This window comes from Pogona vitticeps, chromosome 2 (genome assembly GCF_051106095.1).
Source record: "Pogona vitticeps strain Pit_001003342236 chromosome 2, PviZW2.1, whole genome shotgun sequence".
Lineage (NCBI taxonomy): Eukaryota > Metazoa > Chordata > Lepidosauria > Squamata > Agamidae > Pogona > Pogona vitticeps.
Genome location: NC_135784.1, coordinates 196,497,437 through 196,522,534, shown reverse-complemented (window position 1 = coordinate 196,522,534; position 25,098 = coordinate 196,497,437). Strand labels below are relative to the sequence as shown.

General features: G+C 41.7%; 1 protein-coding gene across 2 annotated transcripts in view; it reads right to left on the bottom strand.

The window, feature by feature from the left end:
• PRAG1 (PEAK1 related, kinase-activating pseudokinase 1) overlaps window positions 1-25,098 on the bottom strand; it is a 66,261-nt gene that overhangs the window by 26,609 nt on the left and 14,554 nt on the right. For both annotated transcript variants that reach the window (XM_020808999.3, XM_020808998.3), the window contains 2 exons: window positions 24,385-24,807; window positions 13,878-15,697 (listed from right to left, as the gene is read on the bottom strand). In XM_020808999.3, coding sequence (XP_020664658.3) covers window positions 13,878-15,697; window positions 24,385-24,720 — 2,156 coding nt within the window. In that variant the 5' untranslated portion in view covers window positions 24,721-24,807. The remainder of the gene's footprint in view (window positions 1-13,877; window positions 15,698-24,384; window positions 24,808-25,098) is intronic.

Here is a 25,098-nt window from a genome sequence, read left to right as displayed (position 1 = left end):
ACGATGTGCTCAAAGTAGGACAGCCTGAGTGTAGCCACACCCAGTTTCAACATTTTTGCCTCCGATGAGAGTTCAAGATTGATCTGATCTAGGACGCACCTGTTCATCTTTCTGGCTGTACAGAGTATCACCAAAGGTCTCCTCTAGCACCATATTTCAGATGGATCAATTTTTTTTTCCTGTCAGATTTCTTTCCTGTCTAGCTTTCACACCCACACATGGAGATCAGAAATATAAGCGTGTAGATGATCTTTTTCTTGGTCTCCAGCGACACATCCTTAAACGTGATGATCTCATTCTTTCATTGCATCCCTTCCGAGACAGTCTTATTCCGATGTCTTGGCTGCAGCCTCCATTTGGACTGATGACTGACAACAAGATACACAAAACCCTTCAGTTTTGATTTTCCCATTGCCAACATTAAAGTTCTGTAGTTCTTCTGTAGTTGTGGTTGTGATCTTCTAAAAAGTTCAACAGCAGTCTTGCTTCGGCACTTTCTTCTTTCATTTTCACCAAGTCATTCCAAGCCATTGCTCTGTTCTGCCAGTAAGATACTACCATCTGTATACTTTAAAATACTGGTTTCTTCCACCAGTTTTCACCCCTCTTTCCTCTGAATCGAGTCCAGCTTTCTATATGATATGTTCTTTTTTAAAAAATTGAACAGACAGGGAGATAAAAGATACCCCTGTCTGACACTTTTGCCTATGGGAAACCATTCTCTCTCTCCATATGAGCCTACCCGGCCGTTTAGATCTAGCCAGGGGGGGCTTTTGAAAGAGCCATCCCTCAAGGAGGTAAGAGGGATGGCTTGTAAGCAAAGGGCCTTTTCAGCAGCTGCCCCCAGACTATGGAATGCCCTCCTGACTGAAATTCGTCTGGCACCGACGCTGATGACATTTCGGCGCCAGGTCCAAACCTTCCTGTTCCAGAAGGCTTTTAGTTGAAATAACATCAACTGTGGATCCTGATGGCAATTTTAATTGCATTTTAATCATTTTATCTTTTATTGTATCTTAATTGAATTTTAATTGTTATAAGCCGCCCAGAGACCTCTGGGTAGAGTGGGCGGAGTATAAATTAATTAAATAAATAAATAAATATGCTTCCCTAAAAGTAGCTTCACGTCCACAATACAGGTTGCATATCAGGACAGATTCCAAAAGATCTCCTGTATGGAGAATGAGTGCAGGGAAATCACCCCAGAGGGAGACCACAGCTGCGATACAAGGACATCTGCAAGCGGGATGGGAAGGCCTTAGGAATGGACCTCAACAGATGAGAAACCCTGACATCTGACCGTTCAGCCTGGAGCCAGGCGGTGCATCATGGCCTCTCCCAATTTGAAGAGACCCTTGTCCAGCAGGCTGAGGCAAAGAGGCAGTCACGAAAGCAGCAAAATCAGGGAGCTGGACAGGGGACAAATTGTTTTCAGTGTGGAAGGGATTGTTACTCTCAAATTAGCCTTCTCAGCCACACTAGACGCTGTTCCAAGTCCTCCATACAGAGCACATTACCACAGTCTCTCGATACTGAAGGATGCCTAATCTATTAGTATTGTCTGTAGCTAGCTGCACTGCTCATCCTGCAATGAGAGGTAAGAAGGCATGGAAAGCCCTGATAATTGCTAAGAGTTCGAGATGGTTGATGTGTAATAACTGTTCTTATTTCGTCCATAGGCCATGTATTTTGTGATGTCGACAGTGACCTCCCTATCCTGACGCGCTGGACAGGGGACAGATTGCATTTGTGGAAGGGATTGTCACTCTCAAATTGGCCTCCTCAGCCACACTAGATGCTGTTCCAAGTCCTCCCATACAGAGCATGTTACCATAGTTTCTCGAAACTGAAGAATGCCTATACACTATCAGGACAACCATGTGCTGAGACACATCAATTTCTTCCAGAACAACCCATAGTTCCTCATGATACACATAATCAAAGGCTTTGCTGTAGTCTATAAAGCATAGACTTCTTTCCTGAAATTCTTTTGTGAGCTCCCATAGCCAACAGTTATTTACAATATGATCTGAATGCCTCTTCCTTTTCAGAATCCAGCTTAGACGTCAGACATTTCTCATTCCATATAAAGAAAAAGCATTTATTGCAACACATTGAGCATCGCTTTCTCTGTTTGAGAAATTAAAGAAATGACCCTACAGTTACTGCACTCCTTGGCATCATCTTTCTTGGAAATGTGAATGTATATTGACCTTTGCTAGTCTGTGGGCCATTGTTTTGTTTTCTATTTTGGTTGGCATATTCTTGTTAGGATTTTGTCAGATTCAGTCTCTGTGGCTTGAAATAGTTTGATTGGTATTCCATCAACCCCTGGTGATTTAATTCTTCCTAGTGCTTTCAGAGCAGCTTGCATTTCACCATTCTAGAACTGTAGATTCCTCTTCAAAGAAGTCTGTCATCTTTTTATATCTTCTGTCTTCAGAAGATGCCGGCCACAGAGACTGGCGAAACGTTAGGAGAAACCACCTTCAGAACACGGCCAAGAAGCCCGAAAAACCCACAACAACCATTCTTCAGAATACTATTTCCATCTTCTCTTTATCTTCTCCTAATTAAATAGTGTGCTTTCCTTGTTGGTCATTTAATGTTTCTAATCTAAGCTTAAATTTCCCTTTGATATCTTGGATCATCGGGATCTACTTCCAAAATGTAATGCTATTTTCTGAAATTTTGTCCCTTCATAAATATAGCACAGTTCCCAATTCCAACCACATTTCTTTGGTTGATTGCTTTCAGTGGAACTTTCAAATGAAGATGCTACAGAACACAGCCTTAGACTTGCTTAGGTGTCCATTTAATCAGCACAAGGCATTTTTCTTATTCACTTCCTCCATAGGCTCTGAGGACCTTTAGACCCAGAGTAAGTCAGGATGCAGCTGACTCTGCACATCAAATCTTTAATGATGGCTGGAATGCAGGAACCACTGCATACTTCTCCTTCTTTCTGGGGAACAGGAGGAAACATCACCATCACTGCCTTCTCAGTGGAGGCAGAAAGCTGCTATATCTTTATCTTTCTCTGGCAGAGGAAAGTAGAGATGCCACTACACTCTCCTCTTTCTTCTTGGTAGCTTGTGGACACTGCTGTCACTTCAGCATTCTCCCCCTCTAGCAGGGAACATGTGGGTGCCATCACAGCATGATTTGGGAAGGTGATGACTGCTGCACGAAGTATGGGGGGGGCTCCCATTTCAGGCAGCTGCAAAGTATGAAGGGCTTTGGAAAACAAAAATGGCCACAAGGATAGCTTAACCTATGGAGCACATTTACTTCTAGTTAATCTAAGAATGCTTTTTGCTTGCCAAGTGGCTCGGCTGTGGCACTGAAGCCACTTAAGAATAAACCAGGATTCTAGCAATGGTCACTACAAAAAACATAATTAAAACAAGCCAGGACTCATAAACCAACAACAATGCATGATTTCAAAGTGGGGGTTCTTACAAAAAGGTAAATCACAGTTTATTGCATGGGGTAGGTTTGGACATTCAAACAAATCAAAATTGGGTAACACAAATACAGCTTAGTGATGTATTGTAGTATAAACAAATCTAGTTACTGCTGAGTTCGTGGAAATACATTGGCTTTTAAAAACTTTGATTAAATTAGTTGTCCACTTGACCCACTTATCTGATCTGTAAAAGTGTTTTTCACAAACATACAAGGGTTAAGTTGGATATACTGAGTACATGTCCTCCCACCAAGTTCAAAGGGATTTAAGATTCTCCAGGATTGTAGCCCAAAGTTATTTATTTCAAAATCAATTCACACAGCACCATTTATCTGTTCAACCTAACAATTCTTCCTAAAAATATGAATAATGTCCTGGAGCATCAATGCTTTACAAGGCAGCTAACAGAATAATGTCCAAAGTACAGATTAAAAACAAATGTAAAACCGAAAATGGGGAAAATTGGGGGAAAGAAGGAAAAACCATCCCAAGGAAAACAGCTAACCAAGCACCAGAAACTAGCAGAGTATCAACCTGCTATCTGCAGGTAACTTACCATCCCAGCAAATGATGCAAAACCAATAGGTCAAACTTTTTTTCAGGAACGCCTGACATCCTAAGCGCACAGGCACATCGAAAGGACTAGAACAATGCACGGATTCAGCAGTATCAGTCCAGGAATGGAAATTCTTTTCAGAGGCTAGCTTACTGTATTCACAAACTACGGCAGCGGCGATTGTGATGAAATCACATGTGAGGAGAACCCTTTTTATTCCTACTGCCCTCATGCCTCATGCAAAATGCACTTTCTGAATAGGGATAAAAACTGAAATAGAAATCACTGCTGCTCAGGGGATGTCAGCTCTCGGTCTCAGAGAGTGCTGCCATACCAGAGCATAACCTCAAGCACCCTCAGAAAAGTAGTACTGTACTCTCCTTTTTCTATAACCCTATAAAAGTACAGGGCACTTTTCAGCGTAACGCATGCATGCATATATATATAATTTTTAAGCAAAGAACCTCTGACATACCACTGCCCAGAGGACCTTACAATATGAATTCCAACAGCAGGCAAGGACAGAAGGGAAAGGAGAAAGAAAGTAATATCAGGCTATCAATGAAAATATCACGGCACATTTAATTATAAAATGAAGATACATTTCAGAAGAGATGACAAAATCTGTTTTCAGCCACCCAAATTCTATCAGATGATGTAAAATATCTTACCAGTTTTATCTGTATTCAGTTGGTTTTTTTAAAAAAAAATTACGATTATTTTCTTTTTTCTGTTCTTTACGTTCATCAGTACATTATATATCAAGCAAGAGGTGAGAGGAAGAGAAAGTAAGAAGAAAGGAATGGGACATGAAGGGGAACTGAATTTTGTCACTCGGATTTTGAATCTGGAAACTTAGAGAAGCAAAAAAGTGAAACAGAACAGGAAAAGAGAGGCAGGCTTTCGAAGGGAGCAAACACAATTAAACATCATCACGACCGCATTAGTGTGTTTGAAGGCTAGCGGGGTGAAGCCACAAGCTCCAAGGAACCAAATGGATGCGAGAGGCGTTTGGAAAGAAGAGACACCATATGGGCACTAGGGAAGGGGCAGAGAAGGGAAAATTCTCCATTGCCTTCCAAATGGCAAGGGGACAGCATATGGGCAGGAATATGCCAGCCAAAATGTTGGCTGCAAGCCTGTAGTTTACTCCTAAAATCAGTCCCAATGACAATACGAGGTGATACCATCCCCTGCTTTGTCTCTGAATTTCAGACAGTTTCTCCCATTTCTCCCCCAAGAAATGGTAAAAAGGGGGGATTAAAATCCACAGCACTGTTAGTGGGAACCAATTACCACTCCCTGTGCTATAACTGTATTTATTAACAACCACAAAAAAGCTTCTGTTTTCTTTCACCCTTATCCAGTCCATTACAGGCATGAGACACTGGATTATAACTGGAACAGTTTCCCCAGATTTGGATGGAAAGGAGAAACAGGTGTGAGTGTCATCCAATTACTGGTGAAACTGAACCCCCAAACTCTGAACAACACTTCCCAGTGGCTTCCAATGCAATGGAAAAGAATCCTACAAGACCCTGCAAGACAATGCCCAGAGCACCAAACAAGAATCGCCCAGCTTCCTGTACTGAACCTGCTACTCTAGGTAGGGCAGGATTCCATGTAGAGCAGTGCCTGCAAGTCCTATCCCAGAGAGATACCAGAAGGATACTGTGGTTGATGGTATCAAATGCTACTGAAAAGTCCAGCACAAACATCCAACAAGGACAGAATCCTGCTTTTTAACATTTCAGAGCAGACCATCCATCCGAGTGACCAAAGCCATGTCTGTCCCGCAACCAGGTCTGAAACTAGATGGACATGATTCAGCTAAGGCAAAGATGATGGTCACCACTAGGTCAGAATGACTGAAGAAAGGTCGCAGCTGGCACACTAAACAAAATTTCCCATGACCATTACCACCTGGAAATCTAGGAACAGCACAGGTTAATACTAATTCTCCCATATTATGTCCCAGATAATTCAGATGACGTATAAGGCATTCCAGAAGACACTGATTCACAGCCCCTATATGTGATCAATGGTTCCCAAACTACAGCTCCCAGAAGCCAATGGTGAGAGGTTCTGGGAGTTATAGTCCAACAAGTCTGGAAAACCACTAACTTAGGGATAATGTTTCCTTTTCTATATTTGGAAGCAGCTTTGTGAACTTTAAAAGCATGTTCATTAGTACTAACGAAGAGAAGCATGCCCCCCAAAAATGACAATATGGTTTTGACGATCTTGTCAACTGAGAAGAATGCAGTGCAACGAACACCGTCCTCTAACCTCTTTGTCAGAGGCCCCTAAAGAAGATGAGGCACCTGGACTATGCCATCTCCTGTTCTCTGAGGTGGTATTTCACAGAAGTGTGCATCTTCTTTAAAGTGCAAAAAGCAAAAGAGGAGATAGGTAAGCGACTCAGCCATTTCCCATTGTTGTTGCATTTCACCACCTTAAGAAGTGGCAGACATTGCTTTCTCATAAAACAAAAATTACAACAATGCGTGTTCTGTTTGCACAGCTTGAGACAAGGCTCTCAGTCAACTTGGGTTCTTGCAATAAGTGGAGCTCTTGGCAACTTTAAGCAGAGGCAGGTGCAAATTATTGAACACTCAAACAGCAAAATCCGATAGCTATCTTCCAAGAAAACACGGAGAATACAATGGATTTACTCCCAACGGGGACTGAAGTCTTTCAGCGATACTCACTGCTATAACTACCATTTCAAAACCTGTGGAGTGAAGGAAAAGTCCAGTATTTGCCCAGATAAAAATGTGGAAAGTGTATTTAGTTTTCCTTTCCCTTATGCTTCACACAGTCAAGAGGAATGCCAAATCACACAGCCTGAGGGTATCCATGAAAATCTGGAGAAGGTGTGGTGCCAGGTCTAACACTTTTGCAGTGCTTAGGAAAACGGCACAATTAACTCCCTACACCTTCCAAAGTACATAAAGAACCAGTCCCTGCTAGGCAAGGCCAGCGGATTAACAGAAATATGAATATTTCTAGTCCAAGTTATTTTTTTACATGTGAATAAAGTAAAGATCCTTTTCAAACGCTTGGAGACCATATGGGTTGTGGGGACCAAAAATCAAACCTCTGTCCACAGTCTGAAAGTAGCAGATTTAAAATCTTAATGTTAACAGCGTTACTCTTGCATTTATCAAGAAGACAGGAAAAACCAGCGCATCTAATCTTTCAAAACCTTATTTGTAAAACATCAGATGCATTGGTTACCTGTCCTGCTCAATACAAAGTAACAGTGTAATGCATTCAAACTACAGTAATCTGTTATTTCCAAGCACTGCTTCTGTTGCTGATAAGGGCTAATTTCCCAGGAAAATAAATTCTCCTTTTTCCACTTCCCAAAGAGAAGTGAACTACTGTATCTCGAAATCTTGTTTAAGATGCCACTTTCTACAGATTATCAAAACAAATTGTATAACAAAGGAAAAATGGAAGACACATACATACAATAAAACAGGACAGTAATACAAACAGGATAGTCCGAAAGAGATGAGACGCTTTCCCTTATTCCGTTGGGAGACAGGAAACAGCGAAAACTTAATACCTCAAACATATCTGGCTTTGATGATGTTTTAAGATTCAGTATGAGGGACTGCTGTGAAAAAAAATAATCAAATTAAGGGTTGAACAAGCACAAATTAGGCTCAGGGAGTCAATTCAGGTTTTCTGGCAAGTGGCCATCTCGGGGAAAAAGACGAATGGACATCTGATGGCAGGACTGGAAAATTAGTTGCCTTTCCACCAGGTCCTGATGGAATTATCTCAAGTTTTGACCTTTGGAAAAGCCCTTTTTTGACCGGAGGACTCCACACATTCTTACTAATAGTTCCTGCTGCTGGATATGGGTTAGAAAGCAATTGATAAGATCAATTTAACCTTTACACTTAAATTCTGTGTCTGGCCTATGGAAAGTTACCGAGAAGTAAAGCAAAACACTCACCTAGCCCTCACATGGCCAGGGACTATATTTCTAAAAGTTGCTTTCAAAAACTTAACACATATGTTTCTTAGCAGTTGTACAAATATACCATTTCAGGTTATTTTATTCAAAAATCAGAAAAAAGGGGAATAAGATAGTGTATGGAATTTAACTATTCTTTCTACCTTGGAAACATTCTCTACTCATTCAAACAGACGTTTGAACAGTTCTTATTAACAATTTATCTGGAGCAATTAAACACGAGTAGATAGGAACCTCTGATTCAGCACTATGAACCATGTGTCATGTTCACTCCCAACAAGCAAATGTCAATTGTTATAAGTGGTAATTTTTGGGACAAATTAGGTCTTTGGTCTATCCAATGGTCCCCAACCTTGGGCCTCCAGATGTTCTTGGACTTCAACTCCCAGAAATCCTGGCCAGCAGAGGGGGTGATGAAGGCTTCTGGGAGTTGTAGTCCAAGAACATCTGGAGGCACAAGGTTGGGGAACCACTGGTCTATTCAATATGGCAAGACCTGTTTTACCTGGCAACAGCTCTTCAACCAAAGAGATCTCTTTCTTAAACCCTCTGAGATTCTCCACTTGGAGAGGCAGGGATTGGACCTTGCTCTTTAGTGGGGAAGCAAAAACCACTGAATAGTAACTCCTTTTTCCGCTGTTAACTGGGACTTTGGAACGTAGCTTCCAGAACCTTCCAGCCAACATGGCCACCATAAATGGTCAAGGGGAAAGTTACTTTTTCAAACCTTGACCTTTACGGGCTCTTGTGTTGCAGATGGAATTTCAGTGGATGCAGCTTCCCCTCACCCTTCCATGACACATTGAATGCTAGCGACATTCCTTTCCTGTACAGCTCGCCAAGGCTGAGGAAGCTTGTCCTCTTTCACATCAATTACACCACACACAGGGCTTCCAACACAGGAAATAATTCTTGCCCTAAACCTTGGAGGCAGCTCCAGATGTGGACAGTGGCACCACTTCCCCTGGAAGCCACCTAACATTGCAGCTCTATGCAATGTCAGCATGTTGACAGTGCTCTGGAATCCGGCCACAAGTTTTAAAATTATTACCGGCCCTTCAAAGGTTATAAGTGCCATTATATAGTTAATTCGCAGTGGTTTTAACTAACCATACATTTGTCCATTTTTTTTTTAGTAAATTGAGAATAGCGACCATTACTTTGCAAACTAGGTATTTGTCTGTCTTCCCTGACATACATAATACCAATACATTACAGGAAGTGAGTTAATTTCCTCTTTATCCTTAGGCAACTGTTATTATTTCCCCACTGTAGGAGACGGATAATATTCAAATCACTGGACTTCACTACTATTTTTAAAAATCCATATAAAATGGGGAGCAAATCTTACGGCATAATACCAACTGCCCCCAACCCTGTTTCTCAGTACATAGCAGTACTTCTAAAATTTCTTTTGAAGTAATATAAAAACTGACATCTAGAGTGCCACATCTCCTTTCTTATCATAATCTAGTGGCATGCTCAACTACCGTATTTTTCGCTCCATAAGACGCACCTTTCCATAAGACGCACCAATTTTTTAGGAGAAGAAAACAGGAAAATATAATCTGTTTTCTTCGCTCCATAAGACGCACAGACTTTCCACACCCCTGTTTTGTGGGAAAAAAGTGAGTCTTATGGTGCAAAAAATACAGTAAATCTTAGTGGAATATACCAGAGATATTGAATGTTATAAAATCCTTATCATATGATTTACAGATAATGATTTTATGGTCCTTTGTGTGTCTCTTATATAGCTATGTACTATCTTTGGTTTTGTAGACTGTCTTTACACACATTTGCTGTTGGCTGTCAATACTGGCCAGTATTGAATAAACACTTTCCTAAACTTGCTTTCTTGCAAATTCTTAAGAGAGAAGTTTTCCACACGGCCATTACTACCTAGATTTTCCACACTGCTATTACTACCTAGATTTTACCACATTCTACCTACCACAAAAAAAATCCCATTTTATAATTTTGAAAGCAATTTGATTTAAATCAAACCCACTCTGATTAAACTCAGACAATATTGGTGGGGATTTTAAATCAAATTTTTACTTTCTTTCAGATGACCAGATTTTCTTATATTAATATATTTTAAAGAATATCTGGTCTAGAAATGTTCTAGGATGCCACCTGTTTATTCCTTCTATTTCTCTGCTTTTCACAATAACCAGATAACAAAAAATGAACAATGGGAACCTCTTCCTGCCACAGAAAAAAGGTAGCAAGAAAACCTTCCCGTTTCACTTCCACGTCATGTTTCATGACTATGAAACAAGTCCACTGCCCTCTTTAATTTCGTACACACTCCCATATACAAAGTAAATATGCACAACTGAGTCCTATGTATGAAAATAGACATGGAAGTAAATTTTCTTGATTTACTCCGAAGTAATATAGACAGGAATGTGGGTTTAATACTCTCTATTTAGGTTAGAGATATAATCTGGTTTGCCATGATTTAGAATTTGGTTTAAGGGGGAAGGGGAGAAGAGAAGTTGCCCATCTTTACAATTTTCCTCTTTTCTACAGTTGCTTTTCAAAAGGGTCATCATAGCTCTGAGTACTAAAAATAACCCAGTGAATGCAAAGGACTATCTCTCCCAGTGAACCCCCTTCCCTTCCTTTTAAGTGTTGCCTGGAGCAACACTTAAATTACTGTGTAATACATGAAGGCCCATTTTTCCACACAAGACACAAAAGGGATGATTAGATTTTGTACGATTACGTGTTCACTGACCATTAACCAAAACAAAAGACACTTTCACAGTGTTCATTCTGCTACTCCATCACAATTTTAGAGTTCACAGATCCAGAAGCATAAAATCTAGAAATACAGGGCACTGAATTCCATGCAATTTGTCCAGCTGCTCATGGAATTAAGTTTGGAGGAAATGACGCAAACCGGGCAGATTCAGCAGCCTGCACAAACGTTAACTCCTATGCATGTAAGGCCTTCGGCTTGTAATTGCTGTGAAAGTGAAGCGCCACACTTGCATGTAATGGGGCTGACTAGGCGTAGGCCACAGGATCAAGGACCCCCTCCCCACAATCCTCTTAGGCCCCCCCCCGTGAGAAGAAATAGCATTTGTTCCAACCCAACGCACAACCAAATCTTAACATTATCAAACTTATAAAGAAAAAGGTGTTCTTTCAGATTTTTGGTGGACAATATGTAGGCCAGGAATGGCAGACTTGGAGCCTTGGGGATCTATTTTTTCCATTTACTGGAACTAATCTAAAGCATCAAGCTATTTAGAGTGGTCACAAGGAAAAGAGAAGGTTTTCTCATGCAGGTTTTGCCTATTGATTCCTTCTCTTCTACACAGTTATTAATGGGATAGGAGGCCGACCTTCTTTCTTCTCTATGTAGCCATCGTCGCTGACAACTGGGAGCCTGAAGCCTTGACAACTCACTGCAAGTCGCCCAGAGACCTACCACTACTGTCCAATTTGCTTCCGCCTAGAATAGTTTAATTGAAACTGAAGACAAACCGGGAACTAATGCCAGTCTTGCCAAAAGTGTAATGTCCTGAAAGAGGAGTAGCCTCGCTCCCAAATCTCAGGGGAGCTTGCTTGATCACAACCTGTCTATATCATGAAAACAAATAGCTCCCGCGAAATGCCTAACTTCAAAGGCAGCACAGTGTAATAATCTGACCTAGAAGTCACCACAGCATGGGTGACAGGGAGCAGATGTCTGGTTCCTATAAACACATTCCAAATAACAGCCATAATATAGGTCGGATTCTTGCTGTGTTGAAGCTTCTGTATGGGAACACTCAAGTCCAAGACAGACGATTCTGCTAATATAAATTTTGCCTACCCCTGAAAATTCAATGGTGGCAAGAACCAGAGGATTTCCAATGGGAAACAAAAAGCACTACATAATATCTAGGTAAGATTATGTACTATGCGCTTTCATTCTTCCCAGTAATTCTCACTACTTTATCCCAAGAACAATATCCTTTAACCATGGCTAATATTTCATCCTCCAAATAAATAACCAATACAGTGGTGCTTTGCATAGCGAGCACTCCGTTTAGCGATGAAATGCTTTGCGACGCATTTTTTGCGATCACAAAAGCGATCGCTTTGCGATGTTCCCCATGGGGGAATTTCGCTTTGCGATGATCAGTTCCCTGCTTGGGGAACCGAGCATTGCAAAGCAACCATTTTCGCACAGCTGATCGGCGGTTTCAAAATGGCCGCCCGGAAAAAAAATGGCCGCCCGCTGTTTTCTGGCACAGACTCCTCGCTTAAGAGGCACCAGAAATGGCCGTGCTATAGAGGATCTTTGCTGAACTGTGAGTTTTAAGCCCATAGGAACGCATTAATTAAGTTTTAATGAGTTTCTCTGGGCTTTTTTATTTCGCATTGCGACGTTTTCGTTCTGCAGTGAGTTTTGCGGAATGAATTAACGTTGCAATGCGAGGCACCACTGTACCTTCTTTTATAACCACCTGCTTGACTCCACTGAAGGAGCAGATCAGCAGAGTGAGCATTTGCAATATTCACAGCAATACTATGAAGTTATTTCCAAAAGGTGAACATTTTAAAATATACATCTGTTTTCCTTTGCTGACAATGTGGTTTTGCTTTCACTGGAGGCAAATGTGTTCCAGAAAAGTTACCAATTCTCTACAAAATCGCCCCGAACACCACTTTTATCCATCAACTGCAGTACAGAGTAGAAAGGGGGAAAAGAGTTTCACAAAACTTAGGGCCTGATTCACATATCATATGTGCAGTACAGGAGTCACCGTGAGTATTTTTCCCACATAGAATGCTGCTAGTAGTTTCCAGTGTACTGTGTAGGCGAGAGACTTTACTGGTCTGGTTAAAACTAGCAGAAGACTCCGGAGAGATGCTATGAAATGTTACTGTACCGAAATCCTGTCACTCAAAATGTTGTGGATTAAAATCGTTCTTTAGGGACAACTAAACAGCCTATATTTGTTGTGTCCTAGGCCATGATGCTGTTCTTATTTGCTGGTGTTCTCCTCCCATTTTCTTCTACTTTGTTAAAATGAACACACCTCCTTAGGAGTTTACTTCACACAAAGGAATATTGCCTTTACAGTTCCCAACAGTTAAAGAAATAAAGAAATCAGTCTCTGATTCTGTGGTGAAAAGATTTCCGAAGAAGAGTATGAATATTGACACCATCATACGTCTGAAGACAAGAGTTTGCTGTTATGTCAAAGAATGAGGCAACAGTGAGCTGGCAAGTTATTGGGATAAGTCACATTTTTAAAATGCTCCTTTGGATGAAACACTCTATTTAGTAAACTACTTTATTAGAAAGAAGGATGTGGCAAATCAAAAACAAAAGGCATCATAAGAAATTCTGGGAACAGCAGTCTGCAAGGGTATCAGCTGCCCGTGTTCTTTGTGGATAGCCATGTCAGGGTAAAGGACTGAAGCCTATTATGAAGGCAAGCTCAATCAATTACAGTAGCAGTATTCCCCTACTCCCATCTGAAGATATGACCATTCAGCATATAATGGTATTAAGCCACATTAATATAGTTGTCTTTTAGTTAGGAAAGAAATCCAGGTATTAGAAATACAAAATTTCCACCCAGAACAACATCTTATTATTTCTAAAAAGGGCCTGGATTGCGGAAAGGAGTATATACAAAAAAGGATAGCTGCAGAAAACCATGCATTTTCTAATTCACGCCCATTGGGTTACCTCCCTGCACTACATGCAAGTACATATATATATATATATATATATATATATATATATATATATATATATATATATATATATATATATATATATATATATATATATATATATATATGTCAGCAACACAAGCATGCATACAAAGCCTCAATTTTTGTACCTGGATTGTTTCTTTGGAGGTGGAGGAGGTGGTGCGAATTCCTCAATTCCATTCTTCTCCTTAGGGAACTCAAAAGCAAAAGATGCTGATTTGCTTATTCCTCTAGTCCTGCCATCTTGAACAGAGCAATTTCCTCCCTGATGGCATTCAGAAATACTTGAAGATCTAATTGCCCCATTCTCCATTTCTACCTCCGAAGGACTTTTCAAGAGCCCGTGCTCTTCCTCCTCCTCTTCCTCTATCCTGCACTGCTTCTTCCAGGCCAGATTGAAGTACTTTTGCCGTCTCTCCGAACCTGAGGATGGCAGCCCTTTAGTAGTAGACTCCTCTAGAGAGAGTCTGTTCATAGATGTTCCCAGGGAGGTTGAGGGTCCAAACCCAGCATGGCTCAGAACAGCGACATCTTCGTGGCCATTGCTGTCAGAGGTCTCTGCAGCACGACTGACTGATTGTGTGAAGGACCCTTCTGTTCTGGGGGGGCTCCCTTTATTCATCTTTGGGGGAATGGCAGGACTCTCGCCAATGAATTTCTTGCTAGTTATTTGGGACTCAAGACCTGGGCTGTTGACCCTTGTGCTCGTCTCACTGCCTGCTTGAAGCAACTCAAAAAAAGGCGATGTCTTGGCGCTTTCCTGATCAGAAGTAGGACTAACACAGGGCCATTGCACCCCAACAGCAGAGTCTGGGCTGCTCAGAAAGATCGTCCGGTTATCGTCTTCTGCGTGGGCGGCCATAATGGTAATAGTAGCTGCTACCTGTGAGGCAGAGTCTGGAAACTCTCTGTCACTGCTCACGTGGGAGGTCCGCTTTCCCCAGAGCCCATCCTCTTGATCTCTGCATGGGCTGTATGCCGAGGCAGCATTTTTGGCATGCATACCGGAATTATTTAGCTGGGCCTTTTTCTTTTTTGTACTCTCAGCGTAGATAGGCTCATTCTGACGGTCCACTTGAGAAGAAAACTCTTGCTCAGCAAAATTGCTTACATTTTCTACAGCCTTCTTTTCAGTTTGTTTGAATTCCTTGACCTGAGGACGGCAATAATTTCCCTGGGGCAAATCAAAAGGCTTTCTGCTTTTTAGCTCAGTGTCCGAAGGAAATATTACTGTGTCTGTTTCTGGGCATAAGTGGTTATATATGTACTCGTGTGGAGGACGAGTCCCCTTTTGCAAGCCTAAATCTGAACTCGAGATCCTGATTTCCCCTTCACTGATATTCACTTCGCATGACTGGGTTCCTGCATTCACTGCAGCATCCTGACCTGGGGTCTCTGAAGGAGGGTTTTCATTTTTAAGCCATGGCACTTTGACCATGGTATTGTCAAAGCTCTTGTGAATAGCACTCTGTCCGCAATACTCTGCAATAGAGCAGTATTCCCCACCTTCACTTTCTACGTCAGGGGAACGAGATACACCGGCTTTCTCTGAAAGTGATAGTTCTCCTCTTTGGTGGATGGGAGGATACCTCTCAGAGTCCATGGCAGAGCCTACACACTGGTCACTGACCATGGACGATGTGTGACAAATCCCCAAATATGGCAAAGCCAATGTCTCCTTGCCGGGCACTTCAATGCCATCCTCATGCGTACCCACATCACCTAGAAATGTCATATTCCTGAAGGAGTTATTTCTTTCTGCCTTGCTTTCAACATCAAACTGGCTGAGCAATGATAGGCCTTGATGAATGCTTGAGCTGCAATCATTTGAAGAATTCTGAATGACAGGCTTCCTTACAACACTATTGCTGAAATCGTTAATGTATGCTCTTTGATCTTCTCCAGATTTCATCAAGATGTGTTTTCTGAATGCCACCCTCTTGCTGACCTGCATTGATCAAAAATAGTTACATGTACAGAGGAGAAAAGGATGTAAAAAAGCATAAAATATCTAAGCTACATTATTTTAAGATCTCTTGTGATATAGATATCTTTTAAAGAGAGAGAGAGAGACTGGCATTGATCTAACTAAAATTGGATACTTTTCCAAAATCACTGTTCTCCATGTGTGTCTCCCCATTGAATGAATGAGATTATGCTCTTTTTGCCTACTGAAAGAAGCAGTTTGATTTGCAATTATTAACTGATAAATTAAATAAAGAGGCTAACCGTAAAATGACTTATAGGTTTTTCTTCGTTTGTCTTCCCACACCTTTTTCCATAATTATACTGGACATAATCCAAATGAAGAATAGTCATATTAAGCCACACTGATTTCCACAGAAATCTTGACACTTAACAATGCTTAAAATTGGCTGGATGAGGATGATACCTGATCCATCACTGCCAAGCTAATTGCTCAAGTTATGCATTACGTCACCTTGTACTGCCAACAATAAATTATTTTCTCATAAACTTGATTATGTCATGCTCTCTCTCTCTCTTTTTTTGCTCCCCTTTTTCGCTGACATAGTAAAGGCATCACCTTAATATAGCGTTTTGATTTCAGACTCCATATTGATCAATGCGGCTGACTCTATACATTCCATTTTTTTAAAAAGTGACACAACATTGTAATCTACTAAATCCATGCTTGTATCGCAGACTGAGACAGGCTTCATTCTGACCCACTTGAATTCACACGGCTTTGCCTCTGGCCAGCTCCAACCTTGTCAGATTTTACCTTGGGACCAGTTATTATAAGATTCTGGATTAACAAGCCTGCCTTGCTTCTTATTTGGTCTTTAGGCAGTCTTGAAAACAGGCTATATCAACATACCCTCTAACTTTCAGCCCCGCTGGGTGGGGCTCCGCCTCTCTCTCTCTCTCTCTCTCTCTCTCTCTCACGTCTTTGCCCGTGTATGCACGTGACCCCACCCCCTGCATGCCGGGTTCTGTCGTGACTGGAACCCAATGCAATTGCTGTGTGGAGGAGGAAGACAGCTGCGTGCAGGGAGGTAGAGACAGGCATGCGTCCAGTTTAGTAGGAACCTTGGGCTGTATACAGGTTCCTCAGACTTTATGGCATATTCAGGTACAAATAATAAGATTTAACTATAATGTACTCACTCTGGAAAATGAGACCAAAAAGACCGGGAAGTCATTCTCCTTGTCATGTGGAATGAGGTGGCAGGCCAAGGAAGTAAAAAATCTGTATTTTATCACATGTGTACATATCTATCTGTAATGTTTTTGAACTTAGTTTTAAAAACAAAAGCAATAGTGTTTGCAGTCCCAAAGCCTTCTCATTGGTGTGCTAGTTCACCATATGCAGGGAGTCATTTTAATGTGGTGAGTGCAGAAAAATGGCACAACATCCCATGCCAAAGTGGCACAGCTTAGACCTCAATCAACTGACCTCAGTCTGTAACCTCATTCTGCATCACAGGTAGAAACCACCTGAGTAGGTGTACTGTGAAGGCCTTGTTTACTGAGACTTACTGAGGCTATCAACACTGGGCTGGGCTGGGCTGTAAAACCTCAGGTTACAGCCAGGTAGTGGACTGACTCTATGCTCCTTCCATGCAAACACTTCCCTCCACATATATGTCAAGGAAACTAGGCCTAGCCATCTCACTAACAGGCCGGTTTCCTGCAATATCTAAGGGAGAAGAGTCAATCGTGCGAGTCTCGACCTCCAGTCTGAACAACGGAGCCCACACACAGCGTGGCCATCCCTGTGAGAATTTCGCCTAAATTGAGCAGATTAAATGGAAGGTTGTTAAATATGGAATAGGAAGGAGGAGGATAAGAGTGGAGGAGAAAGACAAGTATTCACTAGATGAAAGCCATTTTTAGTTTGCTTCTGTGATATGGAAAATTTTCCCAAGTTCGGGGTGACTGATAATTTCCTCTTCCCCCTCACATTATAAAAGGAAACAGGCTTATCACGGTCCTCATCTGTTGCGAGCGTTACAAAGGCAGAGGAGTCGTTTTCTGTAAAGTGGCATCTGGTTTATTGAGAAGCAAAACCATGGCAGTTCAAAAGCCTAGCCTTGATAGAAATCATCCACATGAAGGGGGAAAAAAACTGTGCGCCTTAGGAAGGAATTTAAAGAGCTGTGTAGCAGCCATCTTCCCACAAATGACAGCTGCATGGCTTGCATCTGAAAAATGATTTTTAATTGGTCATTTTTCATCTTTCCTGACAACAAAAGGGAGAAATCCAGCATTAATGAACACCTCCATCTACCTTGAAAAGGCTGATCCCAAATAGTACAGTTGCAATTTCATGCAAGCTTAAGAAGTAAATCCCATTAATTTTGTGTGACATATCTTATTTAAGCATATTTAGATTAAGATTGTTAAGAGAGATGCATTTCTTTCTATTCCCCCTCTTCTCCCTTTTTCTGCAAATAATAGAGTGAATAAAATAGAGCTCCAGTGGATATTTACTGATCTGATTGCTGCTTGAGTACTTCAAAACACAACTATGGAAAAGTAAGTATTACCACCAAGTACTTGACTGAAGTCACATTAAAGCTGGTGGAGGTATCACATCCTAGTGTGATATAAAGGCTCAATCCAGACAGCCTGAAGTGCTGCTGGTAGGTGCCCCGCCAGATAGGTTAAAGGGCCACTTCCCTGCCTTAGACGGGATTACACCCCCCTAAAGGACAGGGTCCGCAGCTTGGGGGTGCTCCTTGACCCCGGTCTAACCTTGGAAGCCCAGGTGGACTCGGTGTCCAGGGGTGCCTTCTTCCAGCTGCGGAGAATATATCAACTTCGCCCTTACCTGGATGAGCGGAGCCTGGCAGCAGTCACTCATGCACTGGTAACAACCAGACTGGACTACTGCAATGCGCTATACGTGGGGCAGCCTTTGAAGACGGTCTGACGACTGCAACTGGCACAGAACCGGGCTGCGCGGCTGGTAAGTGGTGCCGCCGCACGGACTCATATCACGCCGGTTCTGAAAAATTTGCACTGGCTGCCGGTTGCTGCTCGGGCCCAATTCAAAGTGCTTACTTTGACATATAAAGCCCTAAACGGCTTAGGACCTGGTTACCTAAGGACCGCCTTCTTCCATATCTGCCTGCCCGTCCTCTAAGATCAGGCCAGAAGGTGCCATCGCTGAAAGAGGTGAGGGGGATGGCATGTCGAAATAGGGCCTTCTTGGCTGTTGACCCCCCCAACTTTGGAATGCCCTCCCTATAGAGATCCGCCTGGCTCCAACACTCTTGGCTTTTCGGTGCCAGGCAAAGACCTTTCTGTTTAGCCAGCATTTTAATTAAACAGTATTCCCTAGCTGGCTACATGAGCAGCAGGACTTATTAATTTTAATGTTTTAAGAATTATTTTAATATATGATATTTTATACTGTCTTTTAAAATGTTTTTAAGTTTTAATGTTGTACGCCGCCCAGAAGCCACTGGTAATGGTGCGGCTAAAAATATTGTAAGTAAGTAAGTAAGTAAACAAACAAACAAACAAATATTATTATTATATTAAATTGCCATATTGGAGCCATCTTGAGAAACTAAACAAAGTACTGTATTTCTCTTGAAAGTAAAGCTTACTGTGATGAGTCTAGATTCTTAGAAATGTCACCCAATAGGGGAAGAAGGATCAAAGCTAAACACACAAGACTAAGCTGTGTTTATCCTCTTCAGAAATCAACATCTGAGTCATCAGAATTGACAGTTCTAACAGCAATGAATGCAGCGGAATTAATGAGCAGGAACAGTAGAATAAGATGATACCAATGGAGGATCTTCCATAGACCATGGCAGTGACATTCAAGTTAACTCTTCTTAATATCAAGCAAAGACAAGGATAAGCCACTTCTAAACATTTTATGCCTTGAGAACTCTATGATGAGACAACCCAAAATTAAATAAGACATAGCACCAGAAGATGAGAGTCCCAGATTGGAAGGTGTAGAATAGGCTAATGGAGAAGAGCAAGGGTGAGTATAAATAGCACTATTCTTAATTATGCAAGTGAACTAAAGCAAAAAGGACATCTAGCTGCTGATGTGCATGGAAGCAAAATGAATGTCTGAGGCTCCATTATGTATATAGTTGCAACATAAGATGTGAGAAGAATGAGTCAAGGTAACCTTGAAATCATGAAACAAAAGATAGAAAATTCAAATATTTTAATATTGGGCACGAGTGAGCAAATGTGGACTGGAATAAGACAATTTGAATTAGATAACTGCAATGTTATTTGCTCAGACAATAGTAAACACAGAATAAATAGGATAGCTCTAATAACTGAGGAAAGATGTAGAACAATAAATTAGATGGTATAATGTAAAGTCTGACAGAATATAGTATCAATTAGTCTTTCTGGAAAACCTACAACAATCATGTTGTTGTTTCTAGTCTATGTTTCAACTACATTTGCTGAAGATGAAACTGAATGCTTTTATGCATGTGTCCAGGAGGATAAATGGGTCACTCACCAAAACAGGAAGTGCTAATAATAACAGGTGAGTAGAACACAAAGGTAAGAAATAAAACAGAACCAAACACTGGTGGAGAATTACAAGAGCACAAAACCCAAAATACACCGTCATTGCGTTCTCCTTACATTTCTATTCCATAGATTAAAACTGGCCAACATCAGTTACAGTAATAATTACATGCCACTGAGTTGATTGTGACTCATGGTGACCCTTGCCAGAGTATCCTAAGTATAGGGTACTCAGGACCAATTCCTTCTTCTGGTGTTGCTACACAGCCTGGATATAAATCAATGTTCAAAGCTTAACAAACTAGTTTTTAGAATTTAGCAATTGATCCTGCAGCACTTTCACTCTGGATAGGCAAAGAGTGGCCGAGATGCCCTATCTGTTGAGAAATGTAATTATTCTCCTACTTCCTGCAAAGGAGAATTCCTAGTCTACTGGACTGACAAAGAACACTGGAGCTGCTTGTTCCCTAAGTTCAAACCCACAAACTATTCTTTCAGAAACATCAAACAGATTTTGAAATCATGAGATCTGAAAGCATAATATATGTAGGCTGCTCAACACATCTTCCTTTTTCCTTTTCAGTTTTGTGGCTGTGGGGTACTCTGCTGTCACGCTTTCCCATTTTCTATACAACAAAGACGGTTCAGAGAATTGCATTTAAAATGATTTTTTAAAAAAAAGATATCTAGGATTCTTCTAACAGCAGCCCTTAAGCACCACATACCCCTTTCTTCCCTCTGCACTACACTATCTGATATGATTAATTCATTGACTGCCTGAAAAGGCTTTCAGTTAAACAAGTACGTAACTGAACTCTGAACTCTGCTTTTACTGACTACGAGGAAAATTCACTCATCAGAAACTGAGCCCAATGAGTAAAACTAGAATTTTCAAGTTGGTGCATGAAATAAATGGTTCATTCTGATTTTTTTTGTCTTTTCTACACTTAATAACTCTTTATCTAAACTTAAAGTTACCAACAGATTTTGACTAAAGCAAAATGTCAGGGTGAATACATTCTTTCCTGCTTATGCTAAAAATCTAAGGAATTACAAGGAACTAAATTATAAGAAGGCTGGCGATATTTCTTGGGGCACATCTCCACCTCACATCCTTACTGTAATAGAGTGTAATTTAAGAAATGACACCAAGCTCCTTTGTACCTTAAGGTATATGAGCAACAGGTTTTTCCACCTGCCCAGGAAATGATGAAGTCTCATGCCAAACCCCAAGGAGAGGCAACCGGCTTTTAAGTTCTGCCTTCACGTCTGCTGATATGTGATACATGACTGGATGTTGCTAGAGTTGTCAGACCTACTGGGTAGGGGCAGCATTCTGCCAATAGATCTTAGACAGACATTTCCTATTCAGTTCACACAACATGCTACTCAGAGCTCGGAAGCAGCATGTTATGAGTAATGCTGTGGCCTCATGGTTGGCGCAGGGGAGATGCCTCGCCCTGAAAAAACAATGCTACGAGTAACATTACTTTCTGGGATAACGAAGATGTTTCAACATCATTCTTAAACACAACATAAAGACTGGCAACAGTTTTTAATGTAATGATTAATATACTGATTATTCAGTGAATTTCGTTGTATGGGTATACTGTGTATATACTTACAATGACAATAAATTATTATTATTATTTATTCTGAAAATGACACCTGGGGATTTTTTTTTTGTTATTTTGTATTTTTATGTGTACTTTCTTTTAAATAAAAGTAATTAAAAATGCTAATGCATTAGCATCTGTCTGAAAGGCATTAATGAGTTATTAAATACAAAAAATAATAATTGTATCTGGGGACCCCAGATTGGGAACCACTGGTTATCTACGTAGAGAATATTCAAAAGTGCAACCATATTCAAAATACATTTTTAAAAATGCTTTGATTTGTGAATCATCAAAGCCAATGGATAATGAAGACCCAAACTTCACATTACTCTGAAAGCTAAAATGAGGTCACTTCACGCTGGAATTTACCCATATCTCATTTATCAGGTATCCTTACTCAAAAGATCACTAAAGCTCTGTCTAGTGTGACACGAAGACAGAATTACCAAGAAAACTAAGCCCAACTGGAGATTCCTATGGACTGATAGGCTAGACAGTTGCTTGTACTTCTAGCAGTCGGCGAAAGATTTGTGTGCGTGTTTTTTTTTAAACAGTGTTTTTGTTTCTTATCCTCTTATCTCAAACCCAGAAAATCTGGGCTTGAGTTACTGAGTTAACAGATGGGACTGTCCCAATCTGTATAGTGGCATTTAATTCTGTTTGGAGATCAGCATGAATTAAGTCATGCCGCATTGTACGACTTGTGCCGCGTGGCACGACAGCAGCCACAGATTCCCTCCAACCACCCTCTGGCCCTACTCACACCAGCTTCCATGTGCCGACCGGGTCATCCTCCATCATCAGTGGCCCAGTCTAGGCAAGAGTCTGTCCGGGCCGCCCTTCCCCACCTCTTCCTCCAGTAGATCACTCAGGCAAGGAGAAGGGAAAAGGAGTCCCCCTGCACAGCCATGGACTGGGCAGCCGGTGACACAGACGACTTGGGTGGTGCACAGAGGCTTGTGAGTGGGGCAGCCGGCTAGGCAGTGGTTGGAGGCAATGTGCGACAGCTGTGGCGCCACACAGCGCAAGTCATACGATGTGGCATGACTTAACTCATGTCCATCTTTAATTCTGTTCATACATTACAAAGCAGTGAGAGCAATCTGCAGTCTAGAGAGCTTGCTGACACCCCCCAGCTGGTAAGCAACATTCCCTCTAAGTTTCTGTCCTGCTGCATGAGAGTCTTGCTCCATGTGCGTGGGGGTGGGTGGGGGTTCATTCAAAATGGGAAGTAAACTAATCAGCTGCTTGTGCGCAACCCCAACGAAGCTCTGGACAGGCGCACATGTGCACAGCTTGGAGGAAACATTGCTGCTAAGAGATTATGCAAACTATAACCCTACAATTACATCCTCCCAAGGATGCTGGCTGGACAGTGCTTTCGGACCCAAGAGTCAGACTGAAAATACGCCTGGAGGGAATTTGCCTGAATCTTGTGCGTGTTATGTGCTGTCAGGCTGGAAACAGCTTACAGAGACTTTAATAGAGCTTTCAAGGTAAGTGAGATATTTAAGGAGTAGTTTTACCAGTTCTGCCCCATTCCCAGTGAATTTCCATAGCCAAGTAAGGATTCAAACCCAGGTCTCCTAGTCTGATCTTTATGCAGAACACCACACAGGGTATGCCTGAATTTTACAGGCAGCAATGTCAGCCCGTTCTGATGCCAAGAGGAGGGGCTGTGGACAGTTGCTTGTGCCATTCTGAGCAGAAGAGGGTCTCAGGAAATCCAAGATATCATGGGATAAAGATGCAAAAGTTTTGGAAGACTATAAACATTTGACCCTTTTTAGGTTACTCTTAGGGATATGGTGGCAGTGGGTGTTAAACCAGTGGTCCCCAACCTCGGGCCTCCAGATGCTCTTGGACTACAACTCCCAGAAGCTTTCACCACCACCTTTGCTGGCCACAATTCCAAGAACATCTGGAGGCCCAAGGTTGGGGACCACTGGGTTAAACCACAGAAGCCTCTGTGCTGCAGGGTCAGAAGACCAGCAGTTGTAAGATTGAATCCACGCGACGGAGTGAGCTCCCGTCACTTGTCTCAGCTCCTGCCAACCTAGCAGTTTGAAAGCATGTAAATGCGAGTAGATAAAATAGGTACACTTCGGTGGGAAGGTAACGGTGTTCCGTGTCTAGTTGTGCTGGTCACGTGACCACGGAAACTGTCTTCAGACAAAACACTGGCTCTACAGCTTGGAAACGGAGATGAGCACTGCGTCCTAGAGTCGGACACGACTGGATTAAATGTCAAAGGGAACCTTTACCTTTACGATTAGGTTACTTTAAAATCACAGGGGTTTGCCCACTAACATACAGGAACAGATCCTGAAAACCCACATGTGTTTCCTATGTTACTGAGGAGCACAAGAATTCCAGGCCACTGACTTCAGAATCATCATTTGCATGTTCAAAAACTACCAGAACCAAATTTATAAGAGTCTTGCCGTAACAAATACCAGAGCTGCTCAGAGGCAAATGCAAATTTTACAACGGAAGCAGCTTTGTAAAATGCACCACACCCCTCATTAATCATTACCTGTGGGTTATCTGCATTCAGGTTCGCATCTGCCCACACGTCAGCGACATCAGAATTTATCATTGTTGGTTTAACAGCAATTGTTGGCTTTGAGTAGAGCAAGGAAATTACTCCTTCATCTTCCAGAGGCGTACTCTCCACTTTGGCTCCGCTTCCATTCAGATCTTGTAGGAGTCCACGGCTACCTCCCAGGTCAAGGGGTGGTGTCTGCAGTTGATGGAAGTTTCTGGGGCAGAAGCAATTTTTGCAGGAGCCAGGCTTCCAGACGTGTTCCACAAATTCATTGCACGCAGACATTTTCAGGCCCTCTTGCTTCACTTCGACTGCCCTTTGCATCTTGTATACTGAGCTTTGCTGTTCATTTTGTACTGCTCCACTTTAAGGCTGCTTTCAAAAATTTCAGGCCTCCTCTAATCAAGATATCTAGGCAGAAAGAACACAACATGGTTATTAATTATGTCCTCCTTTTCTAATGCCCACCTCCAACTTCCAAAGTTATTGTACTTTATGGGTCCTCATCCCTGAATTAAAACAACTAGCCACAAAAGTAAGTCAGCTCGATTTACATATGCAGGTTGTGTATCACTTTTTTCTCCACAGCCAAGAGAAACTACATAAAGAACAGATGACAATCTGCAAACTCTTATGTGTACAGTTTGGAAATGTTACTCCTTTGGACTGCACCTCCCAGCACGGCACAGAAAGTAACATTCC